Source organism: Pseudogymnoascus destructans (assembly GCF_001641265.1).
Source record: "Pseudogymnoascus destructans isolate 20631-21 unplaced genomic scaffold scaffold_5, whole genome shotgun sequence".
Lineage (NCBI taxonomy): Eukaryota > Fungi > Ascomycota > Leotiomycetes > Thelebolales > Thelebolaceae > Pseudogymnoascus > Pseudogymnoascus destructans.
The window spans coordinates 1,016,982-1,037,963 of NW_020167524.1; the positions used below are offsets into that span (position 1 = coordinate 1,016,982).

General features: G+C 49.8%; 5 protein-coding genes across 5 annotated transcripts; 2 read left to right on the forward strand and 3 right to left on the reverse strand.

The window, feature by feature from the left end:
• Positions 1-725: 725 nt before the first annotated feature.
• Positions 726-1,359, reverse strand: VC83_02552 (uncharacterized protein; the record flags this gene model as incomplete). Its single annotated transcript, XM_024466213.1, has 1 exon — positions 726-1,359. One exon carries the CDS (start codon positions 1,357-1,359, stop codon positions 826-828), a length of 534 nt encoding a protein of 177 aa, XP_024326373.1. The 3' UTR covers positions 726-825.
• Positions 1,360-2,805: 1,446 nt separating this feature from the next.
• VC83_02553 (uncharacterized protein) lies at positions 2,806-3,658 on the reverse strand. The gene has a single exon (XM_024466214.1). The coding sequence runs from the start codon at positions 3,579-3,581 to the stop codon at positions 2,877-2,879; it is 705 nt and encodes a 234-aa protein (XP_024326372.1). The 5' UTR covers positions 3,582-3,658; the 3' UTR covers positions 2,806-2,876.
• Positions 3,659-4,706: 1,048 nt separating this feature from the next.
• On the forward strand, positions 4,707-5,807 carry VC83_02554 (uncharacterized protein; the record flags this gene model as incomplete). The annotated part of the gene is made up of 4 exons (XM_024466215.1): positions 4,707-4,842; positions 5,036-5,118; positions 5,140-5,410; positions 5,506-5,807. 4 exons carry the CDS (start codon positions 4,707-4,709, stop codon positions 5,805-5,807), a joined length of 792 nt encoding a protein of 263 aa, XP_024326375.1.
• Positions 5,808-6,627: 820 nt separating this feature from the next.
• VC83_02555 (uncharacterized protein) lies at positions 6,628-10,151 on the forward strand (the record flags this gene model as incomplete). Its single annotated transcript, XM_024466216.1, has 2 exons — positions 6,628-7,033; positions 7,084-10,151. The coding sequence occupies 2 exons, from the start codon at positions 6,628-6,630 to the stop codon at positions 10,149-10,151; spliced, it is 3,474 nt and encodes a 1,157-aa protein (XP_024326374.1).
• A 448-nt stretch (positions 10,152-10,599) lies between these two features.
• Positions 10,600-11,631, reverse strand: RKI1 (ribose-5-phosphate isomerase rki1; the record flags this gene model as incomplete). Its single annotated transcript, XM_024466217.1, has 2 exons — positions 10,600-11,069; positions 11,130-11,631. 2 exons carry the CDS (start codon positions 11,629-11,631, stop codon positions 10,600-10,602), a joined length of 972 nt encoding a protein of 323 aa, XP_024326377.1.
• Positions 11,632-20,982: the final 9,351 nt, after the last annotated feature.

The window sequence follows — 20,982 nt, forward strand, 5'->3', positions numbered from 1 at the left end:
CCCGGCATAGGGATGGCGATGCCGCCGAGGCCGCCAAGTGCCAACCTGGCGCCAAGCTCAATATCGCCCAACTGAGAAGATAAAAGCTGGGCACCACTCCTCTGAGACTAGCTCGGGAGCAGAGTTTTCTACTATATAACTTAAAGTAATTACAGTAGTTAGATTAATAACATATTGAACCTGGTTGACACGCCCGTAATTATCATTATTCTATTCTTACGGACCACTACCTAAGTTCTACAATATGGGTATGGGCTTCGTATTAAAATCTGTCTAGATTTTGTGCTGCGTCGGTCCCATCTAATATTTCTGCCTTCAGGACTAATTTATAGTGGTTTCCGTAGCTACTGCACATATTGTACGTCGTCGTTGGACATGGATAAATACGACGAAGGTCCGAATAACCTTTACGCGCCGGCCAAGGTGGGGGAGTATGCCCATCCTCTCGGTCACAGATCCCAAACAACCATAATTCCAGACTACACAAGCCAACACATACCCGCAAACCACCTCCATAATTTATCCCATCATAATTACACATTTCGGGATTCAGTCCAAAAACGGCGGCGTGCTGTCCAAGGCGGATGCGTGGGGGAGGGGTAAAAGAGGCGAAATATTTTGCTGGGCTACAATGAGTTCTCAACACTAGATGTGGCTATGCCTTTTCAGTAATATTATTCGATAGAATGTTATTAATTGATTTAAAATGCATTCTAGGAAAAGAAGCTTTGATAATTACTGTAGACAATGAAATGTGGCTATAGAAGTGACAACTCGCGACCTATATCTGGCAACTGACCCCAATTCCGTAAGCAGAGTAGATATCTAATTGTTAATTGTGATAACTTGTTTCGTTTCTTTGTGATAAATATCACTGCCATTGCTAAACACCCGCTCTGATGGGGCAGATGTTGCTGAAATTGCTAGATGGTCTCGAGCAACTTGAGCAACTATTGGATACTGATATTGCTTTGAAGACCAATATTTAAAGATGTCTGTATGCTCACCTGGCCGTGGTTCAAGCATCCACCGTTTCCATTCTGGCTCTTCAAATGATATGCCTTCTGATGCAAATAAGTCTTCATCAGAATCTGGCTCTTGTTCTCTGTTATTTGCATTTCCTAATGCAAATGAAAGTGCTGTTTCATGTTCAATGCGCTCTGTATCAAGATGATATTGTCGTGTCTTGTATTTTCTGCAGACGTCTTCAAACTGAGCTCTTGCCCGTGATCTTCGTATATCATCTATACTGTCTGGATAAATCTTCTTAAATACGATAAGTTGTTCAAGATCCTTAATAATGGCCCAATCTTCTGTAGTTAATGCAATGTCTTGCATACTAATATCAAGTTGCTGCATTGTGCAAACTGCTGTAATTGGTATTTGGAGGTTTACTGCTGTATGAAGCATATGATATGTTGAATTCCAACGCACGGGCATATCAAGTGATAACTGCTGTGGGCTTAAGCCTGCTGCTTTAGTTTGCCGTTGTAAAGCATCCTTCCATGCTCGTCGATTGCGGAATACATAAATATGCCTTCGTAATTTTGCTAGAGTGTTCATAACCTCTACATGAGTATCTCTAGTATGTGGAATCCGAGCTGCACCTTGCTCACACTGGTATGCTTCTGTCTCTGTATCTGCGTCGGCTATTAAGCTCTTAAGAGCAGCTTGTACTGCAATATTTATAATATGTGCAATGCACCGAACGTCGCCTTCTTTAACAGTAAATGTCCAACAGAATCACTCTACGATTGCTACAATTTGTGATCCTCGGTATAATTTCAATGTTTTCAATATCATATGGAAAGACAGTACACAATCGATCAAAAAGAACAGGGCAAAGGCACAGTGGCAGGACTGCTTCTATCGATATTCAGGCCGCGAGTCTGATATTCGAGCAGCAAACGTTATTAATAGTATCGAAGATGAGGATCTAGATCCAGAGCAGCAAGCTATGAGTATCGATATAGACTCAGAAGACGAGCTATACGTATCGCAAAGCCATCACGATACTGAGCCAGAATGGAAGCGATGGATGAAGGAGCCGACGGTTGGTAGGAACACAGATATTCTCAAATATTCAGAGTAAGCAATTCCAATATCCGTTGATTGCTTCTATAGCAAAGGACCACCTAGCTATTCCAGCTACCTCAGCGAACTCGGAACGAGTATTTAGTGTTGGCGGTGATATTATCACAAAGAAACGAACAGATTATCACCGTCTACACTTAGATATCTACTTTGCTTACGGAATTGGGGTATTATATCACAAGGCGACGACGAGGACAGCGGCGACGATGCAGATAATGAGAGTTGTTGAGATCAGTGGTGTATCTGTATCTGCAGCGGCATAGTTATCACGTTGAGTTGAACAACAGTTCACTTGAATATATGTTTTGTATTGTTGTTCTGAGTGAAGCTATCTACGGAACTATTTGTGGGTGGTCCGCAACCCGATTCGGTTGGCGAGCCACACGCCTAACCAATCAGTCTGAGCAACCTCCTCCTTCAACAAGAGTTAGAATAGTAAATACAGTCAAATTCTATTTTATATGCGAGTACTACTCACGGTATTCGAGTACCGGTATTCGAATACCGGTACTCGAGCTTCAATTTTGAGTACTCTACTCGAGGATGCTCGAGTAGTACTCAGAGCGGTATTCGGGCAACACTGGTTTCAAATACTAATATCATTGAGTTCGAAAATAAAATATGCTCTTATTAAATATAACAACTATTAGGATGGGTTCACATTCAAAGCACATTTCTTTATCTTAATTTATTGACTTATTTTATTGATTTGAGTACAACTAATTCAAAGTACACCTCTCGCTTGAACTAAAAAACTCCTTTCAACTCCCACTTCCATCCATTTACATGATCTCAATCTTGCGGCTCTCATGCTTCTTCGCCTTGGGAACCACGACGCTCAAGATCCCATCCTTCATCGATGCGGTAACTCCATCCTGGTCAATGCGTCCTGGGAAAGTGAAGGCACGCTCAAACGAGCCAACGCTGCGCTCCGAGACCCAGAAGCGCTCCTCGGGCTCCTTCTTCTGCGCCTTCTCTGGCTGAGCCGATTCTGGAGCCGCGACGGAAGTGGCTGACTCACCCTCCTCGTCCTCGATAGTTGCGTGGCGGCCGCTCTTTGGCGAGGTGGTGCCGCATTGAGTGATAGCAGGTGCTTGAGCCCCGGCCTCAATGGCGGCGGGCGGGGTACCGGCGGTGTAGGAGCGCTCAGTGCGGCCGCGGATGCTCATTGTCTGGGGGTCCGTGAACTCGATAGTGACATCGCGTTGGTTGATGCCGGCGAGCTCGCCGTGCAGCTCAAAGTGGGTTGGGATCTCCTTGACGTCGAACTTCGGGACAAAGGTCTTCTCAGCGCGCGCGATTTGGCGGGTTGTCTGGCGCGAGTAGGTATCGTAGTCGTCGAGGAGGCGGAAGAGTGGGCTGAATGTGGAGGCGGATGGGGCTGGGGGGGAGAAGAAGGCGTGTGGGTAGAAAGACATTGTGCGTGTTTGTACTTTGGTGAGTGGAATTCGCTTTGGTAGTGCGCGTTGAATTGTTCGAGATTGCATGAAGATCTTGATGTGTTTTGATGATGAAGAAAAGCACTTACTCGGTGTGTTCACGATGGTTATATAGACTAAACTTACATTTGCGAGAATATTCTATGATATTCTATGACATTACTAGAATATCGAGCGATCATTCTAGAGGCATCGATATCTTTGTCAAAGGTAGCAATCGCGGGCGTCACGATCCAGCTGATGCTAGAATATTCCGTGAGGCGAAGTTAGTAATCACGTGAAAAGGCACGTGATACGCACACGTGATCCACCGACATGTGGGGTCAAATCTTGTTAGTTTTATCTCTTCTATTCACCCCGCATGAATGCAGATGTTCACCATTGCCACGTCTGCGCACGTTTCTTATAGTCCAGTATCTGAATGTATCTGTACGTAACACTGGATGGAAAGGATTCATCCAAGCGTCCAGACCAAGAGTGATCCTGCAGCTAAGTCCGCGCTACTTTATGCTACAACGCCGGCTCCGAGCACCCACCACCGCCTCTCTTGTTCGATCTTAACTAGAACGCCCAGCCGGGAAAATAATCCGCCTAAGACTGTAATCTTAGATTATCCTCCGCGCCGACAAACGCCCATGTCATTTTTGGTGGAGGGCAGAGCGGATTTGTGATTGCCAACCGTTTGAGCGAGGATCCAAATAGTAAGCACAGTTGTATTGGACAATTTCCGTAGGATCTGTAGCAGTAGGTAGAGAACATAAACCGTAAATACAGTCACGAAGCAGTAGAGCCCGAAATGATAATTTTGTAATGCATATTCTTATAATTGAAGCTATTCTAACTACTATATATACTGTTCCGGGCCCTATTCCTGTGCCTATTCGTGGCTCGGATCCTGAAACCCTCCTGGTTTCGGTCCGTTCCCTAGAGCTTCAGAATCGAAACTTCAGAATCGAAACTTCAGAATCGGAAGACCTAGGATCCGGAGGATCACGAAGCTGGCTGACACAGCTTCGGTATCAGGGCTCTGATCCCTGCTTCCGGGTCAAGGATTCAACAGTTGAATTTTCGATTGCATAGGCCTTGCTCGGTTGCTTATCATACTTTGACAACAACCCGAACAACCCGGCCCAGCTGGACCCATCAAGCGCGGCAAACTACCGTCCGATCAACATGTTTAACGTCTCGTCTGTGCCACAGCCCGGACTTGGCGGACGTGTTTCCGGGGCATTCGCCGCTTCCGTTGTTGGAGGTGGCTCCACTGTCAACGGAATGATGTTCTTCACCGCCCCGCGTGCAGACCTAGTTGGTACCCAGAAGGCACTATACGCATCCCCGCTGCAGCTTCCTTTTGGATCGGGACGCCAAGTTCAGCCCATGCTTTCCACTGGACCTCTGCGATAGCTGATCGTTGTTAGTTGGTACCCAGAAGGCACCATACGCATCCCCCGCTGCAGCTTTCTCCTAACCCATAATCTCCGACATATTCTAACTCTTCGCAGAGGTCCAGTGGAAAGCATGGGCTGAACTTGGCGTCCTGATCCAAAAGGAAGCTGCAGCGGGGGATGCGTATGGTGCCTTCTGGGTACCAACTAACAACGATCAGACCTACCGCCGCTCATACGCACGCAGCGGTTACTACGACCCTGTGGCCAGCAGAAAGAACCTGAAGATCATCACCAGATACAGGGCCAACGAGGTTCTCTTCAGTGCTAAAAAGCACGCTGAGTCGGTCACGATCCAACAAAGAGGCACAAAGCAGGAGATTGTCCTCTGTGCCGGATGGTTGCACACGCCACAGGTTCTTCAACGTTGTGGCCTCGGACCGAAGGACCTCCTGGATGAAGCTGGCATCAAGCAGATTGACGATCTGCCGGGTGTAGCCTCCAAGATCACGCCGTGACGGACATCGTATACACCTGTAAGTGACACCTGGATTACCCCCTCGAACCTTGATCTTAACACCATACAGATGCGACGGATCTCAGGCCGAACCATAGCTCACTTTACACAAATGCGACCTTCGCAGCATGGGCTGCTGGGCAATGGCTTGACCATAAGGGTCCCCTCTCAGTTGGCGTTGGGAACTCTCTATCTGTCCCTTACCTCCCTCAGATGAGCCCCAACTACAAGTCTATCATTGCCAAGGCGCAGGTCCAGAACGCTGCCAAGCTGCTGCCCTCTACCTACACATCTGTGAACGTCAAAGGCTTCGTCGCGCAGCGTCAACTCCTCCTCAAGACCTTCAGCAAGCGTAACAACGGCGTCGTTTAAATCACCTTCTCCGGCGGTGGTATCTCCTCGCTAAGCAATGAGAAGCCCCTGAGCCGCGGAACTGTGTGCCTAAATACGACAGACCATTACGCTGAGCCGATGGTTAACTTCAACACCCTCATTAACCTCACCGACACTGACATTTCTTGGTCGAGTCTCTCAAGTTTGCTCGCAAGTGGTTCGCCACTGATGCGATGAAGCAGCTGTCGCCATCAGAGACGTCGCCGGGCGGAAACATCACTTCTGATGCGGATCTCGCGGCGTATGTCGTGCGGTCGATGGGCTCAACGGCGGCGCACAGTTCCGGATCTGCTGCTATGGCGCCTCGCCACTTGGCGGGTGTTCCCCATGATCCCGTCAACGCACACCTGTGCGACGATGTACCGAGAAGGCGGCAGGTTTGATTAAGAAGAGAGCAGCCTGAGAGTTTGGATACCTATAACTGCCCATATATGAGTTATAAAATGACATGAAAAACTAACCTTAAGAGAAAATATTGAGACTATCTCCATATTTATGAGCATATGTATTCCCACCATAATTATGCTCTTCCAGAGTGACCTGATTACTCCTTCGATTCTCCGAACCAGCCCCTAAACCCGGATCATAAATGTTCCGATATCTACCAATGAAAATGCACGTGCGTCAAATCTCCGGAGACGATCAATCCTTTTATCTTGACCCATCGCGCTTCTACTTCTCCTCCAACACAACACTTATAGACCACAACGCACTACGCACTTTCTCACCCTTATATATAGACTGACCCAGACCAACTGGCTCAGCCAAACGCGCTTACCAAGTTCTTCCGCCTCCATATATGCAATCTGAGCCTACCAATATCTCAAACACGATTACTCATACAATTCCGAAACGTCTTACCCAATCTTCTCAACATGGCTTTTCAGATCCAGGCATCGCTGCCCTCGCGGCAAGCTTGTATAGTGAGCAACCGCAGTCACTTGTCGGTGCTCCCGCGATCGTCCCTCTGCAATCCGTCGATGGCGGAGAGGGCGGCTTGGTGGGCGAATTGCCACGATTGAACGGGGTTCTGGAGGGCGATAACCTGCCCCACCCATCATTCAATGCGACCGCAGGAGGTGAAATTGATGAAATTGATCTAGGACCCGAATCCCCAAAGAATCAGAGAAGCGGTCCTGGATTCAAGGTAACCAAGAGCAGAACAAGCAGCAATGATGGGATCCAGCTGGAGCAATTCCCCAATGGTGAGCCCAAATGCGCGCGCAAATTACGAGCGCTAGCTAATACCAAGCAGAGGTTCTGACTCACATATTGTCGCATTTACCCGCAACATCTCTGTCAACGGTATTACTTGTGTCCCGGAGGTTCTATAATCTTGTTACCACGCCCCACGCCTGGCGCATAGCATTTTCGCGATTCTTCCCTGGACAAGATGCCACCGATGAAGGGTACGCCGCGCGCAACAACCGCCGTAGCTCTGATCAAGAAACCCGTGATCGACAACGCGCCGAGCAGCGCTTCTTCGCACGCCTGACAGCCCTTGCATCATGGCGCAGCGAGTACATTCTTCGGACGCGGCTTCTGCGCTCTCTCGCTCGCGGCAAGCCACAGCAGATCGCGAAAGGACATGGCGCGTCATCTCGCGCGAATAGCGCGGCGAACAATGCGAACGCAGCTGTGACGTATAACTCGCAGCTGTTCACGACTGTGAACCATATCCACGCCGTTTTTGATAAAGGCAGGAAGTCTCCGAGATTCATTCATGGAAGCGATGAGACGGGTACGGCTTGCACGAGTGATCCGAATATTGGAAAAGTTGACACTTGGGGCTTGTCCGACCCACAGGCAGTGCCTCAGTTTGCTGATCTGTTCCCGGGCGACCAGCCGTATGGTCTTGGAGACGGATCGGTGATCGGTGCGCCGAATGTCATGGATGTTAGCCAGCCGTTTGGAATGGTGTGCGGCGAAGGTTTTCCAGGGGGACAGGCCTATTTCCGCTCATCAGAGGAGATGCGTGGTAGGTTCCTTGCTCGCACGGCTGATTACGAAGTTCATCCGCCAGAGGTCCCCAAGGTGCCGAGCCGTTTCGAGTCCGTATCTTCCGTATGGATCGCGAAGTCCATTGCCGTGCCTTCGATGACAGATGGCCTCGTGGGAATTATGACGGGTTCTTCATGCGGAATCATCACGACGTATTCATTTGGCGTTGACAACCTAGATGGGCATCGATTGGCCAAGGGGGGGGTCACAGCTCGTTGGGCGATTAGCCCGGGTGTTCCCATAATTGCCATTAGCGTGGACGACTCATATAATGCGAAGCGCAAGGAGTCGGAGCGTATCTGGGCAATGGCTTTGAATGCTCTAGGTGAAGTATTTTACTTGACCCAGGGCATCCAGCGGGCCCCAATCGAGAAAAATGCCAAGTTAGACGAAGAAAGCCTTGCAACGATGGCCTGGGAAACTGGTCGTAGCGTCTCTTGGAAGCTTGCTGAACCCACCCGCCGCGTCGCGCGTGAGGATCCATACCAAGATGCCGAGTTCGACGGGAGCTACTCGCCCCACTCCTCGCCCCACTCCTCTGGTCTTAGCAAGCAGCAACTTCTAGCAGAGAATCGAGAGCTCGAAACATTTTTTGCTTTCTGTCCTGCGATCTTCCGTAAAGTCTGCAATGGTTGGGACATGCGCCGCAGGCTTGAAGTCGATTTTGCGGGCGACGATGGACGCGGTGCAGGAGAGTGCGCAGTCATTATCCAGTGTGGTGCCCCTGAGTCGGAGCCAGCTCAGATTACACGCTTCACCCGTATGAGAGCAGAACAGGCTTCTCTCGACCGCTTTCCAACTCCGAAAACGGCGCCGGTTCAGGAGAGGGTGACTACTGTCGCTTCGCTCTTTGGTGGTGGAAAATCGGCTAGTTTGAAGGTTAAAGCGGCTGAACAGGCGATATCAATGAGCCCTGTTAAGCGGGATGGTGCATCTACGTTCTTGGAAGAGTGGAGAACCACTACATTGGCGTGGGACCGCGCGCAAGCCACCGAGTTTACGGCGAATGCGGTTGACATGTCGACGTTTGCAATTCTCTGGGTGCCAGAGGACCCGATTCTCACTATGAATGGCGGCAATACTGCATCTGCCATCTTTGCAACTGCAGAACATAGTGAAGGTAACTCATTGCACAATATCCCAGGCCATCGAGGCCGCTTTCTCACTGTCGGTACCAAGACCGGGACTGTTTATGTCTGGGATATGCGAGGCCCGCAATCTCGCAACTCGTCAATTACAAACACCCTCCAGCCTCTTCGCACCATTCAAACCGACTCTCCTCAAATCTCCTGTCTGGCCCTGTCAGCGCTATACCTCGTCCACGGCGGCAACGACGGGCTCGTACAAGCATGGGACCCACTTGCATCCGTCACAGAACCTCTTCGCACTCTCAACTCACGCTTCTCGTCGCGTGCCCGTCGTCGTCTAGTTCAGGCTGAGGCCTTAGTGCAGGGCGTGGGGATCAACCTCTACGCCGCCGGTTCGCTGGCACTAGACCCCGACCCCACAGCTCTCCGGGGCATGGTGACGCTCGGCACGCACCTGCGGTACTGGGCGTACAGTTCCAACGGCGCCGATTCCCACGCGAGTAAGAAACGCCGTCTACGGCGGTCGAGCGAGCGCGGCCACAATGGCGCGACTGATCGGTACACGAATACCGGCCGCGGCGCGCTGATGGACTATATCGTCAACGAGCAGCAGGAGCTCAAGCGAGAGGCTATCGCGCAGAAAAAGGAGCAGCTGCATCTGCAGTGTCGCTTTGGCGTTGGTCTCGCGGGGCTGACCGAGGAAGAGGCGCTACGATATGCGGAGCTGATGTCACAAGAGGCATTTATGCAAGAGGAGGAGCGGAGGCTCACTAGTGCGAGTGGCGACCGTGGCCAAGGAACACCCGAGCCGAGTCAGAGCGCTGTTAGCAGTACGTTTGGCTCACCTGCGCCGAGTGTTGCAGGGCACAATGCGTCGTCGCCAAATATGAAGAGCGAGATGGAGCTAGAGCGGGAGGTGGAGGAGGCGATCCGCCTATCCTTGCTTGAGAGCGAGGCTTCCTCGCAGCCAGGTAGTGCGAGTAGAAGCTACGACGTTCCTTTCGTGGTGAAGACAAAGAAGAGTAGGCACTCGGCGTCAACATCGCCGTCGACTAGCCAAGCGTCGAAGACTCGCCGCAGAAGGGAGAAACAGGCGAAGATTGCGATGGAGGAGTTGGATTATGCGCTTCAGCTCAGTTTGGCAGAGGAAGAAAGCCGAGCTATTGCTGCTGAATCGAGCGAGGAGTTTCCAGCTCTGGACGGAGGGGGGAAGGGGAAGGGAAGGGCGATGTGAGTGAGGCGAATAGAAGAGATGAGGGATAGCTTTTACTTCTTGATGGGCATTGTGCACCTTTTATTTGCTTTCTGGGGAGCGTTTAATAAAAGAGTCGTCTGTAGTTGAATCGTCTGTACTGTTCCATGAACTATCCGTTACCTTTCCACCTTAAATGTGAAGTGACGCCCACTCTACGGATGTATCCGTTTAGGTGCAATTCGCTCGCAGACACTACTTTATAGAGCCTGTGGTGTTTTGAAGCTAGGTGATTGGTGTTACAACCACAAGACTGGGGACCCCATGACGACTGGCTGTGCGAAATCCCGGTTTTAGTGGTCGGAAGAGAACAATCAATTCCAGGCCGAAAAACGGACGTATTAGGACACCAGGCACTTGGAAGCAGTGTTGTGAACCAGTAAATTTGTCAATGAGAAACTCGTTAGCTTTTTCAGGTCCTCGGTCATATCTATGGCTTTGACCTGACGCCTTCGATCTCCTGAGCGACCCTGACCTCAACTCCTCCATCCGCCATCCCAAAGTACGCCGCAACAGGCTTTTGTCCCCCTCCCTCCTCTCCCGAATTCGCAACCTGAATCCCATTCCGGCCGTGGAAAAGACCAACGTCCAACACGCCCACAATCCTCTTTAGCCTCCTTCCCAAAGCATGCACCTCCCACGTCCCCTTCGTGCCATCACCCTGATCGCCCTCTGCGAGGTCCTTCGTAAGCTTCAGCGCGGGGAAGGGTGCGTCGATAATCCACATCCCGTTGTCCGTAACGACGGGCCCTGCCTTTGCAGAGCCACCTTGTCGGATGCGTGGGTCGGGTGAGCCGAGGGTGATGAGCATGCGCTTGATGACTGGCGCGGACATAGGCGCGATCTCGATCGGGATGGCCTTCCAGGCTGTGAGTAGGCGGGGCTGTAGCTTGCGGTAATCTGTGCACGTCATGTTAGCATCCACCGTGACTCACATTTGTCAGAGAGGGGTATTCATACCAGCAACGCAAACAAACTTCTTCGCGCTCGTCGCTACCAATTTCTCCTGGAACAAACAAGCGCCGCCACCTTTAATGCAGTTCAGCTCCTCGTCAATCTCGTCCGCACCATCGAAAGCAACGTCCAGACTCTGGCGCATCCCTTTCAGCGCGAGGTCCTGCTCCCCAACCGCAAGCAGCTTCGACGATGCCTCGCTGATTGCGGGCGGGTTCTCGTGCACGGGTGGTAGCGAATCGATGCTCCCGAGCGGAAGCCCGGCCTCTATGATGATCTGCTTGGACTGGTCGCCTGTTGGCACGAAGATCATGTTGTTGGTTATGGCGCGACCCTGAGCAGCGATTGCCTCGACGACGTAGACTACGGTGCTGCCGGAGCCGATTCCGATGTAGCGGTAGGAGGGATCGAAGTGGTCCTCGACGGCTTTGAAGGCCGCTGCGCGCTTAGCGGCTTCGATAGTTGACAGGGCGGGGGTGTCTTGGGGGAGGACGTTTTCTGTCGCCATTGATCTGGTTTGTGTGGAAGAGCCTATACAGCTTGAGAAGTCTGTGGATTGGGGATTGGCTTTTGGTGAAGCAGCTTGGAAGGCCGTGAACCTACGAGAGACTGCTATCCGGCGGGCAGACAGTGGGACACTCAGACAACGTGGGGTAGCAAGAATGAGAATTCGAAAAGCCATGTATGTGCTGCGCTTACCATGCAGATGACGCCCCGACTACAGCCATTCGGGTAATTTACCGCACATTACACTAGCCAATATAGGACTAGGTGATTGTGCCCCGCATACTCGTGCGGCCCAAAAGTTTCCACAGGGTCTGTGCACAACAGCCAATTAGATTGTAGGAATCTACCAAGCACCATGTACTTGTACCCGAGTACACGCGTAGAAAATGTACACGCATAGAATATGAGAGTGAATGAAGCAATGAAGTAATGCTCAACAATGGCTGAAATCTCAATACCACTAGGTGCTGCAATTATTACCTTGCGTGTATACATGAACGCATCATATGGAGAGATTGAAAAGAAGCTTGGAATCTCAGCTGACTCTATTGCATATATATGGCACCAAACTGTTAAAAGGGCAGGGAATACTGAAATTCACAACCTTCTCCAACACCTCGAATCAAAGCCACAAAGCGGAAGACCACAGACAATTCAAAGGGATTCTGAAGAGTCACTACGCATACGATCTTTGCTACTTGCAAATCCATTTGACACTTTTCAACAAGTTATTAATAAGGAAAATCTACCCTACGCACGATCAATTGTCGAACGAGTTGCAAAGAATCACTCAAGTGTTGAAATTCCACAACCTATTGTACGGAAAAACATCTGCCTCAAGCCCTACTTGGATAATATCATTCCTTCAGTACGATGGAAATTCTGCAAATGCGCACTATCCGAACTTGAAGCTGGATCAATTTTTATTTTCTCAGACGAATCTTATATCAATTTCGGAGGGAATCCACATAAGAAACGACGGATAACAGTTCAACGGGGTCAAACAGCAGAGAGCATGGCAATTCAACAGAAGAAATCTTTATTTCAAGTTATGTTTTGGGGAGCAATGAGTTCAGAAACCTCTATCTTACGCCCTTCTCGTTCATGGATTCCTGAAAGTATAGAAGAGAAGCAGATACATGTGCAGAAACTACGAGAGATAAATGCATATTGGAAATCAAAAGCAGAGAATGAACTTGTTAGAGCAACAACAGTTGGAACTCTTGAGTACGGATATATGGAAACTCTAAATGCAGATATTCGGAATGGCAAAAGCAAATGGAAAAAGGCACGAGTTGCTTCACAAGAGTTTGGAGATATAGAGACATGGAGTAGAGGACAGCAATCAGAAGGGCAAGAAGTTTCAAAGGGCGGGATTGATTGGTTTCTATATCGAGAGATGGTTCTTATTCCTCTTCTCTTCCCCTACTTTCGAAAAGTAAAGGCTTTACATCCTACAAAACGAGTATGGTTTGTGGATGATAATGTAAGTCTTCATTTGAAGGCTCACTAATCATTGGAAGATTATATGAAGAAGGAGGGAATCTATAGAGTGAAATTTTGGCCTCCAAACTCTCCCGATTTGCACCCTATTGAAAATACCTTTGATTATCTCAAGGATCAGGTTGACGGCTATACACCATTAAACAGAGGGAATTTTGAGAGAGCTCATGCACGGGTATTTCTTGAGGAAGAATGGGGGAAAAAAATGGATGGGAAATCTACACAATTATGTGCTTCGTTTAAGGACAAGTTGGAGCAGTGTATTGCAGTCAATGGGGGGAACAACTTTCGTGGGTAGATCAGTACAAGTACGTAGAGTATGTACATGCATTTTCTCCAAGTACTTACACGCCCCACTTATTACACACAGACCCTGTGGAAACTTTTGGGCCGCACGAGTACCCCTCCTTTGGAGACAGTAGAGGGTTTCAGCCAGAATTGCATGGCATGATTGCATGCCGTAAGCAGTACGATCTGCGACCCCCCCTGTAAAACCCCTGTAAAACCCCCATACTAGTGTTACGACGGAACAAGAAGGCTGGCCAACTACAGGACAGGAAGGAGGGAGGTCGCATGAGACCGGCCCTGGTACCTGGAGGGGCAGCGGGGAATAGTAGTTCCGAAAGTATCACGTGACGGACTCGCAGGATGATGAGAAGAGTCCTAAGAGTCCAGGACTCCGAGGACTCGAGTGAGTTCCCAGGAGTCCACTAGGCACGTGATGGACTCGCAGGATGATGAGAAGAGTCCTAAGAGTCCAGGACTCTGAGGACTCGAGTAAGTTCCCAAGAGTCCACTAGGCACGACGCCACTATATAAGTAGATAGTATTTCCTTAGATAGGAGCTTCGTGCTCAACTCAATACAGTATTTGTTATATACTAGTAACGTGTTACTTGAAGCCTTTGTGTCTGATCCCCTGCCTCCTCTGATAAGTAAACCCTTACGCAAGAGAACCTCTGTGTCTTCTATCGTTTAGAAGTCAGCGTTACACTTTGAGCACCACTTCTACGAGGCACCGGCTTACACACAAAGCAACATGTCTGTCGTCAGTTCGAAGGGGAAAACCCCCACCACGCCAACTTCGTCTCAGAGGTCTAAGCCTGAGAATGAAGAGATGCCCGATGCACCCACCGTCAACGAACTCAAGGAAACTCTACGCGTCAAGTTGCCCGACACTTACTCCGGCAACCGAAAGGAACTTGAGGTGTTTTTGCTACAGGTCGAACTGTACCAGCACTTCAATGATGAGAAGTTTCCCACCCAGGAGAGCTATGCCCTGTGGACTGCATCCTACCTTAGGGGGGAAGCCCTGCGATGGATCGAACCATTCCTCAAGGACTATTTCAAATATGAAAGTACCAATGGAAGCATGACAACTACGCAGACTATGTTTGGCAGCTGGAATGGATTCTGTAAGGAAATCCGACGCATGTTCGGAGACATCGATGAGATTAAGACCGCAGAAGACCATCTGTTTGCACTTAAGCAGACTGGCAGCGCCCTCACATACTCCACAGAATTCCAGAGATACGGCAATCAGACAGGATGGGACGCCAGCGCACTCATCAGCCACTACCGACGTGGGCTGAAGAGCCATATACGTATGGAACTTGCCCGTTTGGAACAACAACCAACGGACATGGTAGCGCTAATCGAACATACGGTCCGAATCGACAATCGACTATACGAATTCCAGAAGGAACGTCGGACCTATGACAAGCCAAAGAAAAGTTACCCCTACCGGGGAAACGAGGGCAGACGACGGGATCAACACCCGCGAGACAACCGTTGGTCGGACCCAATGGAACTCGATGCCACGTTCAAACCTGGACGACCCCGTGACCCTAAGAAAGACAGACAATTCAAGGAACGACTCTGTTTTAACTGCGACAAGCCAGGCCACATGGCCCGAGACTGCAGACAGCCAAAGAAAGGGAACGGCGGACGCAAAGTCGGCAAACAACTCAATGCCACCTGGACAGGACAGTTGAACGCAACGTTTGTGAGCAAACAGGACTGGGGAATAAACGGCGAAAGCACCCCAGAAGACGAGAGCTCAGATGAAGGGTCGGAGGCGGAATCGTTCACCGTCTCGGAACAGGAGACCTTCGATGAACTCGCACCTACGGAACCAATGAGTCCACGGTGCAAGAACGTAGTAAGACGCATGGCAAAACACGCCCACGCGAAGATTAGGGCCGAACGAGACAAGCCCAATGGCCAGAGGAAAATCCCCATGCTTAAAGACCTCTACGGGAACCTGTTACAGGAAGTTCCGTTAAAATGCAAGGTGGACGACTGCAAGGATGACCTCTGGAGATACTACGACCAACTAACGAATACCCGCAGGCTGCTTGGCACGTCCCAAGACGTAGCTAAGTTGGAAGCCCAAGAAGCGGAAGAACTGGAGAAGGATGTCGAGCATATGGCTAAACTGAAGTATATGAAAAGCGTCGAAATTTACTACCAGGACCGCAGGAGAGCCCTGAAGAAGTACGACGAGAAAGCCAGAGATATGCTCCGACGGGAAAATGCGAGACCCACTCCACGCATCGAAAGGAGAGCCATGGAGCAACTAGACACGTTCTCCACGCCTCCGAGGGAAGATAGTGCATGGGTGAGAGGACAGCGGGAACTATCAATGACAGACGCAACAGAGACTGATCATCCCTGGCACGCGTATGTCTACTGGGAGTATTGCAGCGAAGATGATTGCAAGCTCCACTGGAAAAAGAAACACCAGAATCAGTTGTTTCCCCGATCCTCGCCCAGGATACACTTCAGAGACGCAGAGCAAGTTCACGCCCTCAGGCGAAGCCAGTCTGAAGGGGACTTGCCTATCAAAAGCGAACAGGTATACAAGAAATACCCACATCTGCTAGACGAAGCAGAAGAGCGAGGGAAACGATCTCCCCAAGGACCACCATTGGAAACGGATGAATACTATCCTTCCTCGGACGAGTCAAAAAACTAGGAGTCCTCGACGGTAGGCCACCGGCGAGCGACATGAAGAGGCCTAGTACAGACCAGCTATGCGCCACGACGGGCAGCATGCAACTATATGTGGTCGCTAAGATACAACAGCGACACCTCCGAGCAATGATTGACTCAGGAGCGACGGGCAACTTTATGACAAAGAAAGTAGCAGACACGCAAGGTTTCAAGACGCAATTGAAAACCGAACCATACCCGTTAATGGTCGTAGATGGAGAGCCCATCTCGACTAATGAAGGAATGGTGACCCACGAAACGGTCCCATTGGAAATGGTCATGCTACACGGGCACAAGGAAACGATTCAGTTTGACATCGTGCACATGGACAACCATGCGTGCATCCTTGGTGTGCCATGGCTCAAGAAACTCAACCCCCAGATTGACTGGTGGAACGAGAAAGTTGTGATGAGCCAGTGCGCGTGTGAACAACGGACGGACACGCGACAACGGGAGAAACCCTCCCAGGGCCGGAAGGAGTTATGTGCAACCTCCGAGCTCGATGACCTAGCCCAGGCATCCTCACCGACGAGTATACCGGTGGAGTACAAGGAATACGAGCGATTATTCCAGGAAGGCCCTAAGAACGAGGCGCTTCCTAAGCACCAACCATGGGATCACGAGATACCTTTGGAGAAAGACAAGAGTCCACCGTTCGGACCAATATATCAGCTATCGGAAAAGGAGCTGAAGGTACTTAAGGAGTACATCGATGATAACCTAGCGAAAGGATTCATCAGACCATCCACATCACCAGCAGGAAGTCCGGTGCTTTTCGTACCAAAGAAAGACGGCTCCCTACGGTTATGTGTGGACTATCGAGCGTTGAACAACATCACAATCAAGGACAGGTATGCCCTGCCGTTAATCAACGAACTACACGATAGATTTCAAGGAGCAAAGATCTTCAGTAAGCTAGATCTGCGAGGAGCATACAACCTGATCCGAATCAAGGCTGGGGAAGAGTGGAAAACAGCATTCCGCACCCGCTATGGCCTATTCGAGTATCAAGTCATGCCCTTTGGGCTAACAAACGCACCCGCATCCATGCAACGACTGATGAATGATGCTTTGCACGAATACTTAGACATCTTTACCATTGTCTACCTAGATGATGTCCTGGTGTATTCAGCAACCAAGGAGGAGCATGTCAAGCATGTCAAACTCGTCCTGAAGAAACTAAAGGAGTACAGCTTACTCCTCAAACCAGAGAAGTGCGAGTTCCATAAAAACCAAGTCGAATTCTTGGGTTACATTATTGGAACGCACGGCATCAAGATGGACCAAGCAAAAGTAATGGCAGTGTTGGAATGGCCAACACCGACCACGGTCAAGGAAGTGCAAGCCTTCCTAGGCTTCGCCAACTTCTACCGAAGATTCATCTCGGGATATTCCAAGGTAGCTCAACCACTCACGGAGCTTACCAGAAAGGATCTCGAATTCAAATGGACGGACAAGGCAGAGGCTGCTTTCCAGGAACTTAAGACGAAGTTCACGGAAGCACCTATCCTTGCTACATTTGACCCTGCAAAGAAGATCATCCTCGAAACGGACTCTTCTGACTTCGCAATTGGAGCATGTCTGAATCAACCAGACGAGAACGGTAAGTTCAAACCAATCGCGTACTACTCTAGGAAACTGTCACCCGCGGAACTCAATTACGACATCCACGACAAGGAGCTACTGGCTATTGTCGTTGCCTTTGAGCAGTGGCGAGTATATCTTGAGGGACCCACCTACCCTGTGCAGGTATGGACGGATCACAAGAACCTCATATACTTCACCACGACCAAGGTTTTAAACCGCAGACAAGTCCGCTGGGCAGAAACCCTCGCAGCCTACAACTTCACGATAACCTATCGCAAGGGCTCCGAGAATGCAAGAGCAGACGCTCTCAGCAGACGGACCGACTACGCCGGCCCAAAGGAAGAAAGACCTAGAGCAATTCTGAAGAAAACAGATGCAGGAATACAGTACAACGAGTTACTAGCGACGATCTCAGTCATCGAAGATACAGAACTCGAGGAAAGACTCAAGAAAGCTTACGCAACAGACGAATGCGCCAAGCGAGTCTTGTCCAAAGTCGAAGGCGACTTCACCATCGACGAACAAGGATTGATTCGATACAAAGGGTTAGTGTATGTCCCAAGTCAAATGAGACGCCCGCTGGTGCAAGAACAACACTCGTTACCAGCACACGGTCATCAGGGAGTAACACGAACCTTCGAACGAATCACCCGACACTACTACTTCCCAGGTATGAGGAAGCAGGTAGAGACAGTGGTAAGAGAGTGCGACGTTTGCAGCAAGTCAAAATCCAATAGGCACCTGCCATACGGACAACTCAAGTCGACACCAGTACCAAAAGGAGCGTGGAAATCAATAGCTTTGGACTTCATCGTCAAGCTTCCACCCTCCAAGGACCCGTTAACAGGAATAGAATATGACTCTATCCTCGTCATCACGGAAAGACTCACGAAATATGGGAAGTTTATACCATATCTAGAAGCTAGCGACGCCGAGGCGCTCGCATATACCTTCATTCGAGTCATATTAGCCGATCATGGGATGCCAGAAGAAATCATCTCAGATAGAGACAAGCTCTTTACTTCGAAATTCTGGAAATCATTGATGGCGCTACTGGGAACAAATCATAAGCTGTCAACAGCTTTTCATCCCCAGACAGACGGCCAAACAGAAAGATTAAATCAGACCCTTGAACAGTACCTGCGAAGCTATGTCAATCATCAACAGGATAACTGGGTTCAGATCTTACCCATCGCACAGTTTGCATATAACAGCGCGATGACAGAAGCAACGAAAGTCTCACCGTTCTTTGCCAATTATGGCTACCAGCCAGAAGCATATAGGCAACCAAGACCGGATGAATCACGAGCTGAACAAGCCCTGATCGTGGTGGAACAACTGAAATCGTTCCACGAACAACTTGCGACGGACATCCAATTCTTAAATGAACGATCCGCCGCATACGCAAACAAGAAGCGCAGTATGGAACCTGCCTTCAAGGAGGGGGATAAAGTATACCTACTCCGGAAACATATCAAAACGAAACGACCAAGCACAAAGTTGGACTTCAAGAAATTGGGACCATTCAAAATATTGAACAAAGTCAGCTCAGTTAATTACAGACTGCAGCTACCCAGGAAGTCTAGACTACACCCGGTATTTCATGTCTCACTACTGGAACCAGCAAGAGGAAATACCCCAATTGCGACCGACACTGAACTCCAACCCGAGAATGAGATAATCGAATATGAGGTCAAAGCGATCCTAGACAGAAGGTTAGTAGGACGTCGAGAAGAGTTTTTGATAAAATGGGAAAATTACGAACCTACGGATAATTCGTGGGAACCAACAAGGAACATCAGCAAAGAACTGCTGGAGGAATATCGACGCCGCCATCCGCCAGCCATTGATCCCAAGATGCAGGGGAGTAGGCCAGTGGATCGGAGGAAGCGAGGGTCCCGGTCACAGACGAGGAGGCAGCGCTAACTGCCTGTTCCTCAGCCTCAACAGCGTCACGCTTCTCAGCAGCCACACGTTCGGCCTCCTCTGCCGCATCAAGCTCGTCGAGGGTTTTCAAACCTCGCCGGAGCATATCTTTACCACGGGTTCGGATGAGGCGTTTCTGCTTCCGCAGACGAAGTAACTTCGAAAGGGTTTCTTCCTCTTCGCGATCCAGGCGATCCTCCTCCCGTTCGAGCTTCACCCAGTCGGGATGCTCAGGACCCATACAGTCACACTTTTCTTTCAAGTTGCGACGAACGCACTCGGCGCACCGCCGTGAATCATTTGGAGACGACACGCAAGTAATGTTTCGCCTCACGCAGTTCGAGCAAGAATCCATTTCGGGTAGTTCGTATCCGTGGTTCTTTATTTGACGGACAAGATCGTTGCGTTCCTGGAGTTTGCGGGCAGTGTCAGTAGGCATGTTGCATGTTGAAGGACTCGCTGAGGAGCAGCAGAGTCCCGGGGACATGGACGTACTTATAGGATTCGAGACGAATGCCCAGGGGAAGGGAGCGAGTGTTACGACGGAACAAGAAGGCTGGCCAACTACAGGACAGGAAGGAGGGAGGTCGCATGAGACCGGCCCTGGTACCTGGAGGGGCAGCGGGGAATAGTAGTTCCGAAAGTATCACGTGACGGACTCGCAGGATGATGAGAAGAGTCCTAAGAGTCCAGGACTCCGAGGACTCGAGTGAGTTCCCAGGAGTCCACTAGGCACGTGATGGACTCGCAGGATGATGAGAAGAGTCCTAAGAGTCCAGGACTCTGAGGACTCGAGTAAGTTCCCAAGAGTCCACTAGGCACGACGCCACTATATAAGTAGATAGTATTTCCTTAGATAGGAGCTTCGTGCTCAACTCAATACAGTATTTGTTATATACTAGTAACGTGTTACTTGAAGCCTTTGTGTCTGATCCCCTGCCTCCTCTGATAAGTAAACCCTTACGCAAGAGAACCTCTGTGTCTTCTATCGTTTAGAAGTCAGCGTTACAACTAGCTGCCGCCACCTCACTGGCGCCAAACCCATACGTATGCTCTGTCGCTGCATAATTATGCTGCGTAAAGACATACGTGAGCATGCCCACATTTAGTTTAGACTGTAGAAGTAGAGCCTTGGCAAAGGCTCTACTCTGACAATGTAGGATATTGAGTATATTATCTATATAACGTATTTCACATGCAAGTCGCCATCCCGGGCGAGTCGCCACTAAAACACTAAAAATTGACTATTACTACGACTACTACACCGCCACCCTACATAATAACCCTTATTCAATTGTAATTGATTCCTGGCGCCTCTCGCACGTACGGGAATTATGGCCCAT